Here is a 24,144-nt window from a genome sequence, read left to right as displayed (position 1 = left end):
CCCCCCGTAGTCGGCGCCTATGCCCGAAGCCACGGCGGCTCCACGGTTCCGGCTGAATAAAGCTGTGCCTAGTGCGGGCGTGATTGCACACGTCACATTTCAGTCACCTGGCTGACTAAAAGGGATGGCCTAGTTGGGTACGTGACGGTGCAGCCAATGGGGAGGAGGTGGCGCTACGTCGAGTGTATAAAATAAAAAGCATTATATCCATTTGAACGCCGCTGAGTGGCTCTTACAGTTACGAACTCCTCGCTGGCAAGGGAGAGCGAGAAATCACTGTATTCTACGATAAAAAAAATTCATCGTCCAGGGCGTCGCTTGCGGCGTCCTTCAGCGCTAGGCCGATGAAGTTCGCGAGGAATCGTTAGTCGTGAAGGGTGGTTGCGGTGGCCAGCCACTCGGCAGAAGGGATAAGTGGGAGGGATGAAGGTTTGGGTAAGGGGGTAGTTTGGGATGGCATTACCATGGGATATGTGATGTATTGGGAGGATAGACACCACAGTGGCTACATCGAGGGAGGGAGGTCTTCAGTAAGTATGCCTTGGAGGAGATGCTTCCGTGCTAGTGTGAGCAGCTTTGTCGCGAACCGAGCGGTCGCAGTGGAGCGCCAGAACAAGATGACCAGCTCAGCAGGCTTTCAGAACGGACTAGCGCGTGCCGTGCTTGCACCGCTAGCACGCGCCGCCCAACTTCATTCTCCTAGTCATTTGGAGCGGGCCCCGAAGCGCCGGCGGAGTGCGCCGACCTTAGCGTCCCCGCATAGCAGCGTCGGTGGGTGCTACAGGGTGTTAGACTGAGCGTGCCCTGTGTCCTTGTAATGTCTTGGCGTAGCTTAGGGTATATCTTGCGCTCGTCCGTGAATGGGTGCAATTGTGGTGGAGGCGTTGGTGAGACCAATGGATCTGGTCGGAGGATGTTGGGAGCCTGGAGTATCATATCGCATGCAAGCTGATTAGCTCGTTCGTTCCCCAACATCCCCTCATGACTAGGAATGCAGACAGTCTCTACCTGCTGTTGGAGACATTCTTGTAACTGGTGAATTTTTTTGGTATGGTATGTTTAGGTAAATCGTAATGTATGAGTTTTCTACATACTGACATTGAATGAGTAAATGTGATGGGTGTAGTGGTAAGGGTTGCTGGGAAATTTTGTATCGCTGCTACTACCGCTTGTAGTCGCGGCCAAGTGAGCGCGTTGAGACGCTTGGCGCGTTTTCATTTGCCCTCACCGATGCGCAGTTAGAATGCCGGCCAGAGCTTGCGTGGACAAGGAACGCGCGGAAAAAAAATCACCAGAGGTACTATACTGCTTTTCCATTCCCACACGTATGCAATCTTAAGTCTCTGCCGAATTTTAATTTCTCCGCATAGATGTTGAGAAACAGTGCTTCATTTGATCTTTACCACATATTGAGCACCCCATTTCTCTGTGTTCGTGACGCGGGTTCATCCGTACAGAAATGGTTCCTCCCTCCACGACTGCTGCCGAGCCCGCTTGCTGGCGGCCAGGCCTGGACAGCGTCAAGGCTGCTCCGCCGAGCGCTCGAAAGCGATGCGTTACAGCGTCGGGTGGCCGCTTATCCTCTCGGTGTCCGCTTTCCGGAGCCCCCTCTGGACGTGGCCGCACCTTTCAGCACGCTTGTTCATAGGCACACTAACGCGTCTGGCCGGCTCTGTCTGAGTCAGTGCCCGTTGAAAGAGCGACGACCAGATTACGTTGTCAGATGCTGCAGTCGTCTCGCTTGCCTGAAAAAAAAGAAGAAAAAGAAAGCTGTCAGTGGAAGTTCTCTTTTGCCCTCTTAAAGTTCGCTGCTTACATTTTATGCCCAACAAAGACAAGATAGTGAAGGCTTGTGTTCCATGCTTTCAGATGTGATTTGCTAGGCTCCAATATAGTGAGAACTGCACCCGATATCGGGCGCAGATAGAAGCCGATTTTTAGAACGCAGGAACTTTGTGATGGGGAGTGTGTGGCAGAAATTTGAGACACCAAGCACGATCCCATTGAGTCTTTTAAGGCTGATTCACCCTAGGCCGACACGGCACCGATTTTGGTCTGACGACTGTTGGCGACAGCGTTTTTCCTTGCTTTAAACCGTTGGTCACAACGTTTTCCGTCCTGTAAACTGCTGTCGTCATCAGTCGGCAGACCAAACTCGGTCTCATGTCGGTCTAGTGTGAATGAGGCTTCAGTGTTTTTAATTATTTATTCAAAATACCTTACAGACCCGAAGAATGGGCATTGGGTAAGGGGGGCATCAAAATATTACATACACAAATCATAAATACAGTTCGTTTATAACTATACAATGAAGAATCATGTGCATGTAAACTCGGAAATCCTCAAAGCAAACACACAACAGCAAGTGTCGACAAGAAACAATGTAGAGAAGTTAATTAAGTAACAAATGCGCGTTTATGTGCTAACCAAAATTTTCTTATTTTCCTTTTGTTTTGCTTTAGCTACCGGGACATCGGGAAACACAGATGAATTAAAGCGTCTGCTTTATCCTAGATGCGCGTGAAAAATTATTATGTAATCGTTGCGATGGGAATGGGGAGACTTGCTGAGTTATCAGTGATAGCCTTGGTCCACGTACGTAGTTGTGAAACAACTATAAGAGCGTCATAACACGACGGGTGTTCATAGGATGTTAACCTGACTGACTTCTCAAACCATTCATTTGTGAATTCGTAAATCGTAGTCTTCCTCCATCAGTGGTGAACGCTGTCGAAACATGGATTCGCTCGTCAAATAATGTCAATTTATTTATTATTTATTTATTTATTTATTTATTTATTTATTTATTTATTTATTTATTTATTTATTTATTTATTTATTTATTTATTAACAAATACTGCCGTCTCAGTGTGAGACATTGCAGGGGTGGGTACACAAGTAGCCTAAATAGGCAAAATCAAACATTATATAGCATACAATCAGTAGAGCATGTTACATATGTGCATGGTCAGTACAAACAATATTGCGTGTAAAGAAAGGCATGTATTCAAAGCTACAAAAAATAAAGAGTACACCAGCAGGTCTTACAACTAATGGGAGATGTGATAGATTTCTTTCGCGAATTGTGCGGGAGGTAACTGTCGAAGTCAGCCGTCAAGGCCATTCAAGAGTTCGACTGTTGACGGGAAAAATTAAAATTTAAATGTGTTCAAGCGCGATTGAAATGGAACAAGGTTAAGGGGGTGAGTGCTTCGAGTAGCACGCGCAGGAAACTTCACAAATGAAACCGGTGCTGCAATAACCGACGACCCATGCATGATTTTATGCAAAGTGTAAGACGCTCACACGTGCGTCTGTGTGCAAGTGTGTCAAGCGATAGGTCATGGGCATGTGAACAAGGTTAAAAATGGTGGTCATATCTGTTATAAATATATCTTATCGCTTTGTTTTGCATAGATTCCAATTTGTTAGCGTCACAAGAAGAATACGGAGACCAGACAACGGACGCATACTCCAAAACTGGCCTAATCAGTGTCTTGTATGCAGTTAGTTTGCAATCCTGAGTAGCATCTTTTAATGTACGTTTTAAATATGCTAATTTGCGAAGTGCCTTCGAGTGGATCCAGTCTATGTGTTTCTGCCATTTCATGTTATGAGCAAAAGTTACCCCGAGATACTTGAATTCTTCTACATGTGCAATTTTAGTCCCGCTGAGACCATAATTAAAGTGCAAAGGTGTTTTCTTATTCGTGAAGGTCATCGAGACTGTCTTTGCGAAGTTAGGTGCTAGTTGACAAGTATCGCTCCAAGCACAGAACTGAGAAAAAACTTCATTTAATACTGACTGATCATTTGCATTCGACACTTTGGAATACAAAACACAATATACCAGGCGCGTAGCCAGGGGGGGGGGGGGGCTGATGGGGCTTCAGCCCCCCCCCCCCCCCCCCCCGAAATTTTTTCGTGCTGGCATGCACCGCCGACCAAAACTACCACCGACGCCGGCAATCATTCTGGATTTTGTCTACAATGTCTTTTTCACGCTCGAAAAGACATTTCGGCACGAACATTGCGAACTCGGGCTAGATTTCGTGACAATGCCCTTGCACCTGGAGTCACGTAACGCAAGGAGCCCCGTCCAAGAACAAACTTTCAACGGCTTTTCGATAGCGAGCGGGCGCGTTGCAGCATCTCGCAGCGGCCGCGGAATATACGGAGCGCATGGATTTCAATTACGAAACTTTATGGGTGTAAAGTTCTCATAAACTTTTGACGCGAAAGGTGCGCTGACATTTCCAAAGGCATGGTTTAAAAGATTTTCAATTCTAGAACTATATGGGGTTAATGTTCTTATAAACTTGGGCCAAAATGCGCGCACTGGAGCCCTCCTGTCCAAGCCGTTCCAGAAATGGAAGCACGCGCTCGCAAACTTCCACACACACGAAAATACTAAATATCACCGGGACTGTCAGCTAGCAGCTGATACTTTTCTCCAAACATATTCAGGAAGCGTGCCCAATGTGATTGATCAGCTGTACCAGGGCAGGCAAAGTAAAATATGACAAAACAGAATGAAAGTAAACGGTCCTATTATTGAGATTTTTTTTTTTTTTTTTTTTGCGGGCGACGAGGTCTGGCTCTCCGTGCAATGCCCCTGCTGAAAATACAGGCATTTTCAGAGTGCTTCTTTGCATGAGAGCTGATTGTGGAGATACATATCTGAAGAACCATTTGGAAAGTTGCTCCAGTAATGCCTCGTATTTAAGCCCAGACGCACAAAAACAAATAATACAAATTTGTGGTGACATTATCAAAGAAAGCCTAGATTCAAAAGCAGGCTGCTTCTCCATACTTCCTGACGAAACGACGGACATCGCTGGAATCGAACAGCCTACTGTTTCTGCAAGGTATCTAAACAAGTAGGCCAACGACATCAAGGGAGTGTTTTAGGTTTTAGCACCGGAATAGATGCCCATCTCTCATTGCGACAGCAGGTTCTATGTAAATGTTTAAATACTGCTGCAGCTTCTAGTCACCCTTCCAGTGACCACTGCCAGCGCAGAGAGAATATTTTTTTAACAAGAGTTTACTAAAAAACTACTTGCGCTCAACAATGTCTGTGGAACGCATGGTTAGGCTGGCGCTTCTATACACCCACAGAGACGTCGGCATCAACGTGTCCGAAGTCATTGACCGCCTCGCTCAACTGTCCCGCCGAGAGAAGTTTGTCCTTTAGATAGCGAAGCAGCAGAAATCAATGCAAGTAAAAAGCACTGCTCCTTCAGGTTCATAAGTTCTTAATTATGAAAACGTAGGACCGTTCATTAGCTTTTAAAACCGCAGAAATTTTCGCCGTTTATTGTAGCAGTTGGCATCATGATCACATTTATCACGCGAATACCAAAATTACGAGAATACCAATAACCAATTTTGATCGACCTAGCTCATTGAAAGCCCGGCCCATGCGGCGTTCGCCAAAAACACACTCGGATATTGGGTAGTTCAACTTGCCGCCTCATCTATGGCCTTCGTTTGTCCTTTTCTTAAATTTTCAGCTACCTGCTTTTATTTATTTTTTTTTGAAACGAAGGAACACCCTCCTTTAATTTGGGTGCAGAATAATTGTTGGCGTTGTGCAGGCAGTTAAATTACACATTTTCGTACTGTTTTATGCATTATTCCTTTATTATTCTACCCACATGGCACTGTCGCGACCGCTGCATGGCCCAAGTACACATCACGATTTCTGGGATCATAGTTATGTTCTTGCCTAGATCATCTGTATTTCTGTGCGCAAAGTTACTATCTGCGACTGAGCAACATGTTTATTTGGCTTATTTGACGCATTATATACACTGACGTTTGCTTAAATACGTAGATTTATTGGAGACTCATACGTATTTTAAATATCTTATTGCGAGGTTTTGTGTATACAAGCAGTGAACTTTGTTTCCAGCGACTCTTTTCTTGCCCTTTAGCGAGTTGTATCTTCGCATTTGTATATTCCATTCTATCTTCGCATTTCTAATATATATTTTGCAGAACTCCCACTTTTAATTTGTACTCACTGCTGCGAGTATTATCTCGGTGTAATTACAATACACGACGAGTTACAGCTCCTCCTGCGCAATCGATTGCAACGAGGGATAGCGTCATTGAGGTTTCTTCCTGGCCGTTGCATATGTAGAAAAATGTAAACAAGGTTCTTGAATGACAAAGATTCATCAAAATATTTGTCCTCAACTTATTCATTTCATGGCCTTTGCGTTTTTCATATAAGCTGCATGCACTGCTTTGCTGGTTTCGAACTGATATTGGCCCTTTTCGAGGCGATCCCGTGGGCGCTGCCATATTTGATCTTGTGGTGACGCATCCATTGCTTGCCGCAACTGCCTCCGTTGCCTCCTTGTTTACAATGGAAGTGTATGACGCTGGCGCGGCTTAGAAAACCTCTGTTTTCGGAGATATCGTAGACGGTAACTAGGTGGACGACACGAAGCTTTGATCACAGCTTCAGAGAACATGCAAAAACGCTTTCGGAGCTGATTAAGCTATGTCCAAACGGCGCAAGCAGTGTATATGGTGCTTCTTCTAAAAGCGGGGCTAAATATGCATTCCAAGCTTTCTGATGATGAATTAAGTCAGCATTAGTGTGTTTTGCTCTTTGTTCTTTATTCGGCAACTATTTTGAAGCAGTGGCTTGTCAGTTTCTGACTCAGAGAAGTTCCTCGATGCGGCCACTATCTGATTATTTTCTGCCTAATCGCTCGCGGGTGTGCTCAGTTCTGAATCGGATAGATTTGTTCTTGCGGCGCACAAGGCTTGAAACGTAGCTGTTTTGTACATTGTAATACCTTGTAGCAAATATATATTACAGCTAGTAACTTGCTTACCCTTGTGGAGCGTCACGAAACATTCAGCTTCGACCATTGGTGCGCCATAGGTGTAGTCCGTCATTTATTGTGTGTATACAATGCGCATATATTCAACTGTGCGTCCATTCGCTTATTATTCATACGTCGGCGATAGAGTTGGCGTAAGTTTTCCTGCCATTCGGGACATATGTGTATAGATAACGTGCGCGAAACTTACTATGACAGGAAGCGGCGCTACTCCCTTTGTCATTGTTTAACGATTGGTACTCACTCTTGCCGACGTTCTGGAGATGAAGCCCTTTCTTTGAAGGTTAGCGATACAAGGCAAGCGGATGAGCAAATTTCTGTATCCTCGAGGAAATCCGTACATCACGAAGTGCCGGTAACACGTTCGGACAGTTACAGCAGCGGTCCGCGAACTTCGCCACACAGATTCATTCTATTCCTTAACATGCCAGTCACTATTTTTGCAGCGAACTACTGCACACGTCTTCAATCCACATTATTCAATCTAGCATTATTGGAGCACAGTGTGTTAGCGAAAACTCAGTTGCATTTCCGACAGCTGATCGCACAGAAGCAAGGTAGAAGCGGTAATGGTTTCGTATTCGTGCGTGGTCGCTGAGGAGAGGTATGGCGCGCCGCTGTGAGCGCCATCTCGTTTCTCTAAAACAAACTGCTCCGCGAAAAGGGTCAATAGTTCTAAAGTTCATGTGGTGTTTTCTTTACTTATTAATTAGACAAAAAATGACAGCAGATCCACGAGGTGAATGATGATGAGTGGGCGAAGCTCCGGAGGGAATCATCGGATCTCCCGCTTAAGGGGACGCTAGCACAAACGCGTTAGAAACGTGCAGTACTCTCTAGTAAGGGGGAGCGGCCACAGCGTCTTACGCAGCCATTTACACATGCCGGAACGTGCACCGCGTTTGCCGACGCCATCACATGACTGCTGAGAGAGTATACCCCCCGTATTCATAAACGCTCCTCGACTTGAACTTGACTTGCCACCGCTTTGGGCAGCGCGTTCGAAACGCGTTGAAGGTAAGGTGGAGAGGCCACAGCGTCTTACACCAGCTTCTTACACGGGCCGTAACGCGCTAGCACAAACGCGTTAGAAACGCGCTAGAAACGCGGCCTTTCGTTAATGTTGGGTATTTATAGCCATCGTGGTGCGTTTGTCCATGTCCGCTTCGTGGCGTAGTGCCAGATACATCTGGCGCGCTAGAATGGCGGGCTATTACTGTGACCCAGATGCACGACCTGCGCGAATGTACTTCCGAGAGAGTATAAATGCCTTTCTGGAGGTGCAGAAAGTGCATGAATGCGCCCCGGAGTGGTTGTCAAGGTTAGAACCTTTGGCAACATTAAGAGAATTTTGATGTGATTGCAATAATGCTGGTTGGTAAATGTTACATATGATTTTCACGTGCTACTTCGTTGAACTGGGCTGTTGATAAATGAGTGAATTTTGCACATGAGACAATAAAGAAAAAAAAAAAAAAGCTTCGTGGCGTAGTGGGCTAACGCCGCGCGCTCGGAAGCGAGGGGTCCCTGGTTCGATTCCGCGCTACGGTCACAACTTCGGAATTTTTTTCTCATTTTTCTCAGACTGGTTACACACTACTACTACTACTACGACGGGGACGGAACGGGTGCCGCTATAAGGAGCTTCGCCCCTAAAAAATGCGGAAGCATTGATATCAGTTATTTCTGCCGCAAGTTTTGGGGCATACGAATATATTCTTTTATGAAAACATACATATTTTAACGGACAGTGCATAGCGTTCAATAATTCGTTTGCAGCATCTATTATACAATGGAATTGGTAATGCAGTTATTATTCATGCATTTGATCCCTCGATAAATTCTACAAGGAGGAGGCCGCGCTGCAACCTGAGCCCTCCCCTCGAACAAAATTTCTGGCTACGCCACTGCAATATACATATACGTATTCAAAGGGAAATTTCAGTAGGCCTGGTGCGGATTCAAATGAAAAAGTGTTCACAAGTGCAAAAATGCAATGTTTACTTGGTAACGTTTCGGCCGTGTCACGACCTCTGTCCTAGTATGAATATACAAGGAAAGAATAAGCCGCTTTCAAGGTTCATCACATTGGCACTATCCAATCGCTAACAGCAATTAAAAACGCAAATTCGCCTCAAGAAACGCTAGATAAAACACATTTTGAAGCGTTTACATTAACCAGCATGCTAAAAATTTCAGGAATCCGATTGAGAACGCGTAGCGTGCGCAAAGAAAACACAACAGATCATAATAAATGGTGTATCACAGCAGGAAGTGTGGGTATATGTGGTGCTATAATTTTTTTTTTCTTTTTGAAGCTTGCGTTTGCATGCTTCTCTCACAGATTACTGTAATTCTTTTACTTCGTTTTCTGCGTAACGCCTTTAGTAACTGGTTGACATTTTCCCGCAATCTTTTTACGCATCTTACTGTGAGCACGACATGTTTTCAACTTTGAGCACTGATATTGTTTTGCACTTTTAATATTTAATAATCTGAAAATAATTAAGAGAAAATCCATGCGCTGTGGTTTGTAAGGCGGTTTCATGCGCGCGATAACAGTAGCAAGCCTGTGGCCCCAAGGAACTTCCGGTCAGATGTTTTATCAGTGTACTACGCCGGAAGAAAAAGCGTACGTTGTTTCTATGAAGGGTGAATCTTTTTACGTTTTATTGCGATAGCAATTATATGGACACTTAAACTGGATTTCTGCCGTCGGCGTCGCCGTCGCCGTGAGGTTCCGTATAGATAACATCATCGCCGCGCACCGTATGCTCGAGCGGTAGCGTGCGGGGGACGCGCGCTATCACGGAGAGCGAACGCACGGCGGAAAGCAAACGCGACCGTCGCGCGTGGGGCTATGGGAGGGAGGGAGGGAGGGAGGCGGGGCGACGCTGCGCTCCGGCACCAAAGGCCTATCTTGCAACCGGGTGCAAGGGGAACTTCCCAATCAATCTCCCACGCGCAAGCAAGGAAGCGGGACCGCAGCTCCGGAGGGAGCGGGGGGGGGGGGGGGCACTTCTACTCTGCCAACAACCGCGCTCGTCGCTCGCCGGCCGCACTGTCTCTTATCTCCACACTGCTCTGACCTTTTCTATGCGCTGTGCATTCGCCGCTCAGTTTCCGTTGAAGCGATAGACCGCACGTACCTTCGCCCGCTGCGACGTATATGCGCTTGCTGCCAGCGTTTTGGCAGTCGTTGTCTGCGGTCATTCAGTGTGATCTATTTATGTTTGCTTGTGCGCGCTCACACCACGCTTGTACATTCAGTTAGTAATAGTCGGGCCACATTTTCCAACGCACGCTACAAATGCAATACTGCCCGGATCGGCAGTGCAGCGCTACAGGTGTGTCCCTTCGCACGCGCTGCCCACGGGAAGCGCTTCTCATCAACACCACCGTTTCACACGCGCCTTCTCGTGGTCATCGAGTCTCTCTTCATGTCGGTCTACTTACGCCGCAGCACACCTGCTTACTTAGTCAGCTCATGTTTACTACAATTCATATTGCTACCAAAGCCGCTCACCTTACTTAGTGTCACATTGCTGTGTTGCTATCGCATTCATTGCTTCGCCCTTAGGGCGAAACTGTAACATTCTTTTCAGATAAAAGAAAGATGCCCAATGCATCAAGACTACTGCTTATAATTTTTCGTATAATTTACGGCAAACTTGTAATATCATGATCATGTACTCAGTGATGAAAATCTGCAGTATTAGCACCCTTGTACCACTGGCCCTGGTGTCTTTTTCAGCTACATTTAGTGGGCTATATCAGGGGCGGAAAAGGGAAGCCGTTCAGGACCTACGTTTGTAAACAGTAAAATGGCCTATACGGCATGCATAAACACGTAGTAAATGCAGAACCTTCCGGCAACGCTGACGACGACGGCGAAATTTCGCCTGCAGTGTCCACGTAATTGATGTCGCAGTAAAGATGTTCCTTTCAAGCTTGTGCCACCTGTATGCTTTTCCAATGGAATACACTCGGACCTCTAGTGTCGTTCGTTCTTTCAAGCGTGCACGCAGGCACACACACACGCGCGCACACAAGCACGCACAAACGCAGGTACACAGACGCGCGCGCGCGCGCGCGCGTGCACACACACACACGCACACGCACACACGCACACACACACACGCACAGCACACACACACGCGTGCACACACATAAGCAGACACGCACACACGCCCGCAGGCACACACACGCGCGCAAGAACATAAGCACGTACGCACACACACACGCACACTCGCACACGCAGGCGCACACGCGCGCGCACGCAGGCACACACACGCGCCACACATAAGCACGCACACGCTGTGGTGTTCAGCAGCGCCACTTGCATGTACTTCTTATCGTCTCCGATAAAAGATATTACGTGTTCCTATAAACCGCAAAGTGCATGTATTGCTGCAGCACTGTGCGGACATATTTCAACGCCTCAGCGTTTGGCGTTTCGTCAAAGTTGGGACGTCAGAATTTGTGCGGTAAATTTTCATTATTTTTATCGCTAGTGCCGCGCCCTTGCTTGGTTCGTGCTTATTCCTGGATTCGGCGCCCCGTCCCATTCGCTCCCTCGAGCTAAACATAGGCAAGCTGCCTCCCGCAGTGATCGACACGAGTCGAACGACATCCGGCGGCTTCAGAGCTCCACCCTCGAGAATTCGTAATGATGCTTGCCGGCAAGGACGGCCACAAAAAACAACAAAAGAAAAAGAAAGAAAGAAAAAAAGCTGAAGCACGCGAGCATCGTGAACGTGGCAGGGTTGGGACCCCCCCTTCACTTTGGCTCTTTGATTTTGCCCCTAGTACGTTACCATGGTTGGTTGTGTACAACGTTTTTTTTTCTCGTTTGTTTGTTTGACACACACGAGCACCACTGTATGGGTTAGTGCTCAGCCGTCGCATTTTCTCTATGAAGTTCTGGCTCGATCTGATCTCGGCAGTGGAAGCTGCTGCGTTGTCTTTGAGATAATAAGGGCAGGACGTAATGTGCATATAATATACTATATGTTTGGCTACAAATGTCCTTCGACCTCGTTGCATTCTTGCTTCCTTTGTCGTCAAACCGTAGTTGTCACGCCATCGTCGTCTCATCATGTCATGTTTGTCACTTTGTCGTCCTTATATCATCCACACAATTTAACAATCAAATCAAATCAGTTTATCAGTTTATTTTTTCATCTCAAGGATGAGGGCAGGCTCGGGCTAAAGGTGACATTAGTCACTTGAGGGGAAGCCGAGCTTCCCTGATACATGGAAAGCATTGAGGACAAACGAACAAAATTCATTCATAGCAAGAAAGGGTTAAAATTTTACAAGTCGTAATACGCATAGATCCATCATGAACTGAAAATATAGATACGCAGATTCCTTTACGGTTAAATTACACAGTACAATACATGAAGACAAATTCCAATATACACTGAAAGTTTAGTTAGTGATAAATAATATTGCGTTGATTTCCTGATAAAAGTGCTTCCCCAATAACACGTGGGCCACATTCTTCGATTGTTATCCTTTTTTGAAATAATTTTGTAATAAAACAGGAACAGTGAAGCGAAGCATTTGTCGTCCAAAGTGTGTTCTGCGGAATGGAATGATCCAGTGTTGTTGGTGACGAGTATGGTATGGGATATTGTATGGTTCTAGTTGAAAAATATCCAAAAAAGCGCGATTGGTATTGAGCAGGGATTTTTATATCTTATTGCTAGGTCATACTCGTAAAGCTGATCAATTTGGATGATGTTAAACCGTTTAAATATTTCACCCGTGTGTGCATAATGGTCAACATTAGCAATGTGCCTAATCGCTTTTTTCTGTAGTTTGTATAATTCATTAATGTTCGTTGCTGTTGTACTTCCCCATACCAAAAAACAATAACTGACATGCGATAAAAACAAGCTGCTATAAAGTGTTATCTTAACGGAAACTGGAAGAAAGGAACGCTGTCGCGCAAGTATACCTATACATTTCGAAATATTAGTTATTAACTTTTTAATTTGTGGTTCCCATGACATTTTACAAATAAAAAACACTCCCAAAGTTTTAGCCGTCTCTACAATTTCAATTGTTGCACTACCTAAGCGTAAGACATCGCCTGGAGAAGTAATCTGCATCCGCGAGTGAAAAATGACAGCTTTTGTTTTTGATGCGTTAATGACTAATAAATTTTGCTCACTCCATGCATTTAGGCTCTCCAATATAGTGTTGATAAGTGTATTCAATGCACCCATATCTTTACCAGTGAAGAAAATGCTAGTGTCATCGGCATAGATTATATATTTAGGTCTATCACTAATTTTTACAATATTGTTAATGTATAGGTTAAAAACCAGCGGCCCTAAAATGCTACCTTGTGGTACCCCAGTGATGATCGGCTGAAGAGAATTAATTGTTAATTTTTACACATTGCGATCGGCACTTAAGGTATGATTTCAAGAGTGAAAGTGGGATGCCACGAATACCATACATTTCTAGTTTTTAAATTAAAGTGTAATGACAGAGACGATCAAAGAAAGGCCTTGGAAAAATCTACAAAGATTCCAATGCAGAGTTTCTTAGCTTCAAAAGATTTTAGAATTTCTATTTTGGGCTAGTAAAGCAGTCTCAGTCGACCTGCCCTTCATAAAGTCATATTGTGATTTTGTTATTATATGAAATTTGGTGCAAAAGTTTGAGTCTTTTAAAAATAATTTTTCCAAAGCCTTTTGAAAATGTTGGTAATGAAGAAATGGGTTGGTAGTTCGTAAGGTCATTTTTGTCTCCTTTTTTATGTAGCACAGTGACAACAGACGTTTGCATTTGTTTTGAAAACAGCCTGTCGATAAACACAGGTTATAAATGTGAGTGGGCACAGGAGCTATAATATGGATTACATGCTTGATCGGAGATATCTGAAAGCCGTCTATGTCACGCGCGCTGGTGTTCTTTAGCGCAGAGAACGTTAAAGCTATTTCTTGATCGTCGGTTGGTCCAAAAAAGATGCTGTTCGTTTTTGTAGTCCCTGCACGAGTTGCCGTTGGCTGTAATTTTTGCGTTGGCTCTACAACGTTTATGAGAAAGTGGTAAAATTTTTCTGCAAGCTCTAGATCATTAACAATGTGGCCATCTATTTCTATTTCCGTAATTCCTAAGCAAATCGGTGTCCTGTCAAGTAACGTATTAAGCTTCCTCCAGATGTTTGTGCACTCCCATTGCAGTAGTCTGGATCAAAATTCTTGACTTAATTTTTTTCTTTCCTAATAAACGCATTTACTTTGCTGGGGAATTCTTTAAACGTTTTTAGGTCTTATATGTCTCTAGTTTTTAAAAACCTTCAAAAGAGTTTCGTTTTCTTTTTGATCATTTTTAAACATTCATGATTCATCCATGGTTTTCGATTTTTACGGCATTTTTTGCAACCTTTTCTTTAAAATGCTTACGATAAATTTGTTTAAGGATAGCTATGATTGTCTCTAGGCTGAATCTGCAGGTAATTAAAAGTAGATTGTACTCCAATCTGTTTGGGAAAGACTTGTGCTAAAAGCAGCTAAGGTAAGAGGCGTGATGTTCTCAACTGTTCTAGTCGGCAACTTTGTGGGCTTTTTGGTAGCACTGTCTGTAATAAAATAAAGTGCTAGGCGGTCGCTCAAATCGCAGCAACACAATACACCTGATTCCACGTTATCTTTGTTTATGTTGGTAATAAAAACATCAAATAAAGTTGCCGAATTTGGTGTGATACGCGTAGGGGTATCTGTTATCTCGTAACCATTTGACACAACCGTAGCCACAAACTCAGTTACGAGGAGAGAAGACTCCAGTGCGTTGATGTGAATGTCGCCACCAAGAATTAGACTTAAGTTGTTGTCATTTGCGTAATTGAATAATTTCTCAAGAACACTGGGGAAATTATTTACAGATTAATCAGGGGGCCTGTATGTGACAGATTAAAACGTAATTTCGTGACGTTATAGTTAAGCATTCAATGTCAGAATAATAAAAGAAGATTCTGGTACTATCTGAGAGTCTGTGCCGTTCTTTATTAAAACGGCAAGGCCACCATCTTTTTTTTTTGTACGGTTGAGAAGGTAAGTGTTCTAACTATCTTGCCTGTAAACCTGGTCTTCTAGAGATAATAACATCATGTTGTCGTTATGCGCGTTTGTCGTTTCATCGATATCATTCCTTCTTCGTTATTCCATCATCACTGCGTCGGCGCATACAGTCGTCGATATGCCTCCATGCTCATAGGCGACCTTGGCAAGCGAGTGTCATAGCAAAGTAGATTGATATCTGAGTATGTGGCATATAGCCGAAGCAATGAAAGTTTCAGAATTGCCACTACACGTGTTAAATAACCGCCACTGCAGGAGTATGGTGTGTCGCTGCATTGGTCGATTGTCGTGTGTATTACCGTCCACAGTCGGCCGTGAGATGAGTTCTGCCGTAGTTTCTTTTTTTGACCGCACGAGGCATAACCACGCTTCCCCCCCCCCCCCCCCCGGTACCGTACAGCCCCGAACTCTCTCTCCCCGTGACTTCTTCCTGTTTTTGAGGGTGAAACGCTCATTGAACGGACGCTGATACGATACCGTAGAAATCGTTGAGAGGGCTGGAACAAAGGTAGTTGAGGAGATCCCAGGCTTCCAAGACGCTTACAAATAGTGGGAAACGCGCTGGGCTCGCTGTGTCGATACGAGGTCCACTGAACAATTTTGTCAAATAAAGTGTGTTTTCTATACTAAGTCTCCTTCCTTTCAGTACAGACCTGAGACAGTACTTTTTTTTCTATAACACTGTCAGACGGGAACTCTTGTCCTCGATTGAATTTAATGAAGTTAATATTGCGTGTGAATTAGAGTGTCCCTATTTTCACTGTAAAAAATATCATACGTTTCGCTTGCTTTCATTGCTTGTGTTAAAGTGCCTGTTCTTTCTTTTCTGGCCACATTTCTTATGCTTGTTAGTTGTATGACCCCTACTGCATGAGCCACATAGTGGTCGGCAGTATGGGTAAATAAATAACGATAAACCTCGCTGATCCATTTCCTAGCCACGATTCTTGCGTTTGGTAAAGTGCTTGCATCGCCGGGCTGCGCTGTGCTTGCATCAAACTGCGATGAGGACATGTTGTCGTCACGCGTTCGCGGATGACGGTACGCAGGCACCACCGATTGACGTCGCTGGCTATCGCGGCAGCTGTGGCACCGGAACCAGGAGTTCCGTCGTCTTGACGTGTCAAGGATGCGATTACAAAGAGCTTCTGTGAACGCTTACTCGCTGCAAAAGACAGCAAGGTCGCCGCGTGGTCGAAGCTGAGCTAATAAAAAAAAATGTAGGTCAATTGCTCACATGGGACCCTGACCATGAGAAAGAAATTTACAGAATAATAAAATTGGGCTGGAGTGCATACGGCAGGCATTGCCAAATCCAGACATTGAGCTTGCCATTGTCGTTGAAAAGAAAAGTGTACAATCATTACATTCTAGCGGTGCTAACATATGGGGCACAAACTTGGATGTTAACAAAGAAGCTCGAGAACAAGTTAAAGTTACAGAATGGATACCAAGAGAACGGAAGCGCAGTTAGGACTGCAGAAAGCTAGGTGGGGTGATGAAGTTGGGAAATTTGCAGACGCAAGCTGGAACCAGCTAGCGCAAGACAGGGCGGGTAATTGGAGATCACAGGGAGAGGCCTTCGTCCTGCAGTGGAAATATAGGCTGGTGATGATGATGTAAGGAAATATTGGCGTGTCGTAGATGCACCGGCTACTCTTCTGCTCCGAGCTGCAACAAGAAGAGATACTTTTCGAAGAAAGACTGCACCTCAGCCAGAAAAAAAAAAGAAAACGTTCAGGAAAAACTTCTCTCGGGTATCATTCACAAGTCGTGACACATAGGCAACAAGTTCACGAAGAATCCCGGTTCGCAAGGTAAGAACACTAGCCCAATGTGAGCCGTTAAAAAAAGGAACAAAACAAAAAGCTTTTAGTGTGGATTTTATTCGGCGTCCTTTGCTGTTCGCTATTATCTACATACATGTGTACATAAGCATGCTTATACAAAAGATGCTACAGTGGCAAATCCACAGAAAATGTCGCTGTCGCCAACATTATGGCGGCAGTCTCTCATCAAACAACGTTGTGGCTTTGTGGATTTATCTCATTTCAGACGATTCTTCGTCAGCAGTTTGTTGTATATACATGAGTGTGCAGCTTTTTTCCCATTTTAATACCAGTTACCGCTGACGAAGGTTATTTGTATCCCACGTGCAACACGCGCAATGGAAAACTTAGATTTATGTATACCACATATTTATTTACACCCTACAATACGTATGTCCGCCCAGTCTTCCAGTATGCTTCGTGGTGGGGGCTTGTCATGAGAAAACTCCGAAAAGTAAAATACAACCGCCTCTTGTGGCTGGTAGCTCGTTTTACAAGCTCTAAATGCAGGGCCGTGTCAAAATTGTGTAAGCTATAATGTCACTCGGTGAGTGTATAGGCGTAACCATCGGCTGAATTCGCCCTTTCTTTTTAAAAGATCGTAAAAGGACACGGAATATTAAATATAGAATTGCATTTACAACCTCCAGGCCACAACAAGCCGCGTAAAAGCCACAGCGGTCTTATTACGCAATGTTAAGACGCAACCGAGGGTGGAAGAAAAGTTGAACACACAAAAGAACGTCACTTGCAATCGGAAGCAGATGGCATCACATTTATAGAAGGTGCGCAAGTACGTTTGTGCACAGTAATAATAAAAAAAAAACAAATTTGTATCTTTATTCAATCATACAGTCCAAAACTGGCGCTCTGTGCTCCGTGAAGCCGCAGACGTCACGTTTCGTATTGTTATCCGTCTGCTTCCAATAAACTTAGTTGCACGTGACGCTCTTTCCTGCCCTGAACTTTTTACCGGCATCCGTTGCGTCTGAACATTGCGTCATAAGATGAAGCAACTAGCTCAGCAACCAGTGTTGATACTAAACACCCCGTGCTTTTCGTCTCACGCGCCGCGGTAGCCCAGTTCGCACTGAGCTCAAGGTCGCGGGTTCGGTAGCGACTGCCGAATTTCGCTAGGCGAAGTGTAAACGCGTACTTAGATTTAGGGGCACCTTAAAGAACGCCATGTGGTCAATACAAATGCAGAGTCACGACATGCCTTGTAATTAGATCAAGGTTATGGGGCGCATAAACTGAAAATATAATTTTCGATAACTGTACACTTGTTGCATCTTTTTCTTGGAGAATATAAGTGTGGAATCCTCATGACGTTGTTCTTACCAAGTAATATTGTTGCGCGAAAACGTATATTTACAAGTATTTACAAAATAGGCGAGTAGCATAGGCGTAGCAGCAACCAGCCAAGATGGCGAGGAGCAACCTCTACTTCCTCTTCCTCCGTGCCGGTCTAATGCTGTCCTCTGCTTCGGTGCCGGTCTTCTTCTTCTGTCTCGCGTCATTACCCCCCGGGCGAAAACACGCGCACCATCCGGGCAGGTCAGAGTGCAGCATCAGCGGACGGGTGATACGGCTTCAGCCGGGCAACATGAACTACGTCAGTCTTGATCGGCGCAGAAGATAACATTGGTTGTGCCAGTGCAATCTCATAAGTCACGTCGGTAACTTGGCGCAGAACGCGATAAGGACCATGGTAGCGTGGTAGAAGCTTCGCGGAGAGACCAACGTGGCGAGTTGGCGACCAGAGGAGCACTAAGGATCCAGGAGCGTAATATACATCCTGGTGACGGCAATCGTAACGGTTCTTCTGTGACACCTGCGACATCTGAAGGCGGTCACGCGCGATATGACGCGCAGCGTGCGCCCTTTCGATGGCATCCTGTGCGTACTCCGATGGTTGTTGTGGGGCGGCTGGTAGTACAGTATCCATAGGCAGTGTCGGTTCCCGGCCAAAAAGAAGGTAAAACGGTGAACAACCTGCCGTATCGTGGCGTGACGAATTATAGGCAAATGTGACAAAGGGTAATGTAGCATCCCAGTCGCGGTGGTCGGCGGAAACGTACATGGACAGCATGTCGGTTATAGTGCGATTCAGACGTTCGGTGAGGCCATTCGTCTGAGGGTGATAGGCGGTGGTGACTTTGTGTTTCGTGGAACATGAGCGTAGAAGGTCATCGATGACACGCGACAAGAAGTAAGGACCGCGATCGGTGAGCAGTTGACGAGGCGCTCCGTGATGCAGAATAACATCGTGAAGGAGGAAGTCGGCAATATCGGTGGCACAGCTGGTTGGAAGTGCGCGCGTAATAGCGTAACGCGTGGCATAGTCTGTCGCGACAGCGACGCATTTGTTCCCTGATGCTGATGTAGGGAAGGGTCCGAGCAAATCGAGGCCGACGCGGAAGAACGGCTCTACTGTGACATCGATAGGCTGAAGAAGGCCGGCGGGAAGCGTCGGTGGTTTCTTGCGTCGTTGGCAAAGTTCGCAGCGGCCAACATACTTCTGTACGGAGCGATAAAGTCCAGGCCAAAAGAAACGACGCCGCACGCGATCATAAGTACGCGTTACACCAAGATGACCTGCTGTAGGTTCGTCGTGAAGCTCCTGGACGACAGTAGTACGCATGTGGGAGGGCACCACAAGCAAGTGTTCAGGGCCTTCGGAGTATACACTGTGGCGGTATAAAGTTCCATTATGTAAGGTAAACATCCGGAGTGACTCGTCAGGGGGCCCGGAACTGAGACGGTTGATGATGGAACGTAACGCCGGATCACGCCGCTGTTCATCGCCGAAATGAATTAACTCAGATATAGAAAGGACACAGGCATCGGTGTCAGGGTTGGTGCTGTCGGGTGGATCCACGGGATAACGGGACAGGCAATCCGCGTCCTGATGTAATTGGCCAGACTTGTGGATGACGGAAAACGAGTACTCTTGTAATCGCAAAGCCCAGCGTCCAAGACCGCCTGCAGGATCTTTCAGCGAGGAAAGCCAGCAGAGCGCATGGTGGTCAGTGACTACCGTGAATGGGCGGCCAAAGAGGTACGGCCGAAATTTGGAGATTGCCCAAACAAGGGCAAGGCATTCACGCTCGGTAATGGAGTAATTGCGTTCTGGGGCAGAGAGCAGGCGGCTGGCGTACGCTATGACGCAGTCACGACCATGCTGGCGCTGGGCAAGGACGGCTCCGATTCCGTATCCACTGGCATCCGTCCGAACTTCCGTAGGAGCAGATGGGTCGAAGTGCGCCAACAGAGCAGTCGTCAGAAGGCGGATAAGCGCCGCAAATGCCTGAGCTTCGAGATGTCCCCAGACGAAAGGCGTATCTTTCTTGAGAAGGTCGGTGAGCGGACGGGCGATGTCAGCGAAATTTTCGACAAAGCGACGAAAGTAAGAACATAAGCCAATGAAGGAGCGAACGTCTTTGGTTGAGCAAGGTGCAGGGAAATGCTTCACGGCGCGAATTTTTTCTGGGTCAGGACGGATTCCTACACCATTAACAAGGTGGCCGAGCACTGTTATTTCGCGGCGACCAAAATGGCACTTGGATGAGTTAAGCTGGAGACCGGCGCTGCGGAACACTTGGAGGATGGCGGACAGGCGCTGAATATGGCTCTCAAATGTCGTGGAGAAAATAATAACGTCATCTAGGTAACATAAGCAGGTCGACCATTTGAAGCCACGAAGGAGCGAATCCATCATGCGCTCAAATGTGGCTAGCGCATTGCATAGGCCGAAGGGCATAACTTTAAATTGGTATAACCCATCAGGTGTCACAAAAGCGGTCTTCTCGCGGTCCATAGGATCTACGGCAACCTGCCAATAGCCACACCGCAAGTCGATGGACGAAAAATAACTCGCTCCGTCAAGGCAATCGAGGGCATCATCTATACGTGGCAACGGGTATACGTCCTTCTTAGTGATCTTGTTCAGGTGTCTGTAATCGACACAGAAACGCCAGGCGCCGTCTTTCTTCTTGACAAGCACAACTGGGGATGCCCATGGGCTAGACGAAGGTTCTATAATGTCTTTTGCAGCCATCTTGTCGACTTCTGTTTGTATAATCGCCCGTTCAGAAGCAGAAACACGATAAGGACGGCGATGAATAGGGTTTGCGTCGCCTGTGTCGATTCGGTGCATGACAGCCGTTGTCTGGCCAAGTGGGCGGTTGTCGAAGTCGAAAACGTCCCGGTACGACGCTAACACATGGCAGAGCTCATCAGCCTGCGCAGGTGAAAGGTCCGCGGCTATCATTTTGTTGAATTCACTGGTAGGCAAGCTGGCGGATCCTGCTGAGCACGTCGGACTCAAAGTCACCTCAGATGTTAGCGTGGATATTTGACAGCTGCTGAGGGATGCCAACGTTGCGAGCGCAATTCCGGATGGTAGAACACGGGCGGATACGCCAAAGTTCAGCACAGGCAGATATGCTTCGTTGTTGACAATTTCGACAACCGTGTGGGGTAGGGTCACATTGTGTGCCAAGACAACGTCAGTAATAGGGGATGCAACGTAATCCCCGTCAGCGACAGCAGGAGAGGGCGTCAAAAGAACATAAGTAGTGGATTGCGGCGGTAAGCGCACGTACTCTGACGAACACAGTTGCGTAGGTTTAGCAGGAAGGGTCTCTGAGGCAGAAGGGAGTTCAAGTTGCAGGACACCGGTGCCGCAGTCGACGAGGGCTGAATGTGTCGACAAAAAGTCAATGCCCAAGATCACGTCGTATGGGCACTGCTCAAGCACAAGCAGCTGAGCGCTCGTTGTATGGCCAGATATAGTAACGCGGGCAGTACACGTTCCAACAACAGTAGGTGTGCTTCCATCGGCAACTCTCACTGTACGTAGCACGGCGGGTGTCAGGACTTTCTTCAGCTTCTCACGAAGACTAGAGCTCATCACCGAGATCTGTGCACCAGTGTCGATAAGGGCCATAACAATAACACCGTCGAGTTGGACTTCGAGCAAATTAGAGCGGGTAGGAACTGTCAGACGAGGATTTCGAGGCCGGGTCGAGAATGCAGCGTCACCTCTGGGCGCTGCACTCGTTAGTTTTCCGATGCGTAGCGTCCAGAGTTGGCAGGCGACGGGAAACGGCGGGCTTGCGGTGAAGGGAATCGGCGGGCTTGCGGTGAGCGAGATCGGCGATCGCGCGGCGATGGTGACCTGCTGTACACGTTGGTGCGAGTGTGAACGTCCGGGCGTGTCAGTCGGTGGAGAGCGCGACGATGTTGTACGGGAGTAGCCTTCAGGACGAGGGTTCCGGGTGCTCCAGCCAGTCGGTGGCGTCTGACGGCTCCAGCAGTGTCGCGCAATATGCCCAACTCGAGAGCGCGCGAAACATATTGGGCGATCATCCGGCGTCCTCCACTCAGCGGGATTGCGGTATCGCGAGTAAAAGGGCTGGTTCCGCGGCGCGACTGGTGGAACTGGTGGTGTGACTTGTGTGACTGGTGGCACGCGAACAGCGCACACAGAGGAGAGTCCCAAATTCGCGATCTCCTGTCGAACCACAGCTTGAATAAATGAAACCATAGGCTGGTTGGCAGTCGAGACATCGGGCACGAGAGGGGCTGGTGACATTGCTTCTAGTTCCCGTTGAACGATCCGTGTCAAAGTGTTCGAAACCGGCGATTGTGACGTAGGTAGTGGTTCCTCACATGATGACGATGTGGCAGTATTGGGGAGCCTGGTGAATTGCTGGGCGATACGGTGGGATTTAGCTTGGTCGATTCGCCGACACTCTGTCACAATAGCATCCACGGTGGCGCAGTTCCTGAATACTAAGAGGTTGAATGCGTCATCGGCGATTCCTTTGAGTATGTGTCCGATCTTGTCCGCTTCGGACATGTTACCGTCAACTTTACGGCAAAGCGCTAGAATATCCTGAATATACGAAATGTATGATTCAGTAGATGACTGCGCACGGGAGCCAAGTTCTTTTTTAGCGGCTAGTTGACGACCCAAGGGCTTGCCGAACAAATTCAGTTTTTCTTTGCAAACGTCCCAGCTGGTCAGATCGTGTTCGTGCGTCTCGTACCAGACGCGCGCGGTTCCTTTCAGGTAAAATATCACGTTCGCCAGCATAAGCGTATCGTCCCATCTGTTCTGTTTGCTGACACGCTCATACCATGCAATCCAGTCCTCGACGTCCACGTTATCTGTGCCAGAGAAGGTGCCCGGATCTTGCGGAAGCGATAAGATGACAGATGGCGGGGACGGCTGCTGCACGGTAGGTTCCGGCGCGGTGCGTGCTTCAGTGGCCGGATCTTGCGGAAGCGATAAGATGACAGATGGCGGGGACGGCTGCTGCACGGTAGGTTCCGGCGCGGTGCGTGCTTCAGTGGCCATCACCGAGGGGTCAACGCAGCGACCACTTCGGAGTTCCGTGCTTGGGTGATGGGGATGAACAGGCAGCGTACCCCGCACCTCCACCAGAAAATGTTGCGCGAAAACGTATATTTACAAGTATTTACAAAATAGGCGAGTAGCACAGGCGTAGCAGCAACCAGCCAAGATGGCGAGGAGCAACCTCTACTTCCTCTTCCTCCGTGCCGGTCTAATGCTGTCCTCTGCTTCGTTGCCGGTCTTCTTCTTCTGTCTCGCGTCAATATGCTCCTAATTTCGAGTTGGCGCTAGGTAAATACGCTCCTGATATCAATGTGGCGTTAGATACGTCCTTTGAATGTTGTATATCTTGAGTTTTGCTTTGAGTTTTCTCCCTGGGAAAGTTGATCGTGTACGAGTGTGCGTGCGGATCGATCCACATTGTACTGCGTGTCAGTGTTTTTGACATTATTACTTTACTGTAGCGCTCTCAAGACTTGGGTTGACAGGAATGTATCAAATAAATATGTGCTCAGGGCCACGATCTTGCAGCGTTTCATTTTCCCATGCTACTCGTTCTCAGGCTTTTTGCGCTTTGTCAGTGGTTAGAGAAAATGTGCGCCCGCGTTATCAGAGATATGGGCCGGCTTTGAATTCTGAGCCAGCCGTGAATATTAATTAATGCTGATGGGCGAACCAGGTCAATGCTGTCTGGTGAGATTGTTACGGTGAAGTATTGTCGAGGCGCAATTCTCCTTATTTTGCGCTGTTACGCAGCTCAATTTCATCTTGTGTACCACATGAAAAAATTTATTCACCACAAGTTTCTAGTTTGTTGTAAAAGTTGTCTGTTCCATTTCATGCTCAATTCAAGGAACAAATGTCTCTTTCAGAACACTGGGAAATGTAATACAAAGGCTCGGTTTTCAACATTCCCCTCCATGTTGTCTTGAACCAGAGTATAGCGAAACACCATTAGAATTGGGGGCACTTAAGCTTCGGCTTTAAGA

The 24,144-nt window shown here is 46.8% G+C and overlaps 1 protein-coding gene across 2 annotated transcripts in view; it reads left to right on the top strand.

Annotated features, from left to right (window-relative positions):
- Nucleotides 1-24,144, top strand: part of LOC119461823 (CUB and sushi domain-containing protein 3) — a 146,421-nt gene that overhangs the window by 80,995 nt on the left and 41,282 nt on the right. Inside the window, exon 6 of one of the 2 annotated variants that reach the window (XM_049672276.1) lies at nt 11,378-11,535. The exons of the other annotated variant lie outside the window; for it this stretch is intronic. Within the exon in view, the coding sequence (XP_049528233.1) occupies nt 11,378-11,533 (156 nt within the window). The 3' untranslated portion in view covers nt 11,534-11,535. Of the gene's footprint in view, nt 1-11,377; nt 11,536-24,144 lie in introns of those variants that run through there. 2 annotated transcript variants of the gene reach the window in all.

This window comes from Dermacentor silvarum, chromosome 8 (assembly GCF_013339745.2).
Source record: "Dermacentor silvarum isolate Dsil-2018 chromosome 8, BIME_Dsil_1.4, whole genome shotgun sequence".
NCBI lineage: Eukaryota > Metazoa > Arthropoda > Arachnida > Ixodida > Ixodidae > Dermacentor > Dermacentor silvarum.
This window is presented reverse-complemented; position numbering and strand designations above follow the sequence as displayed.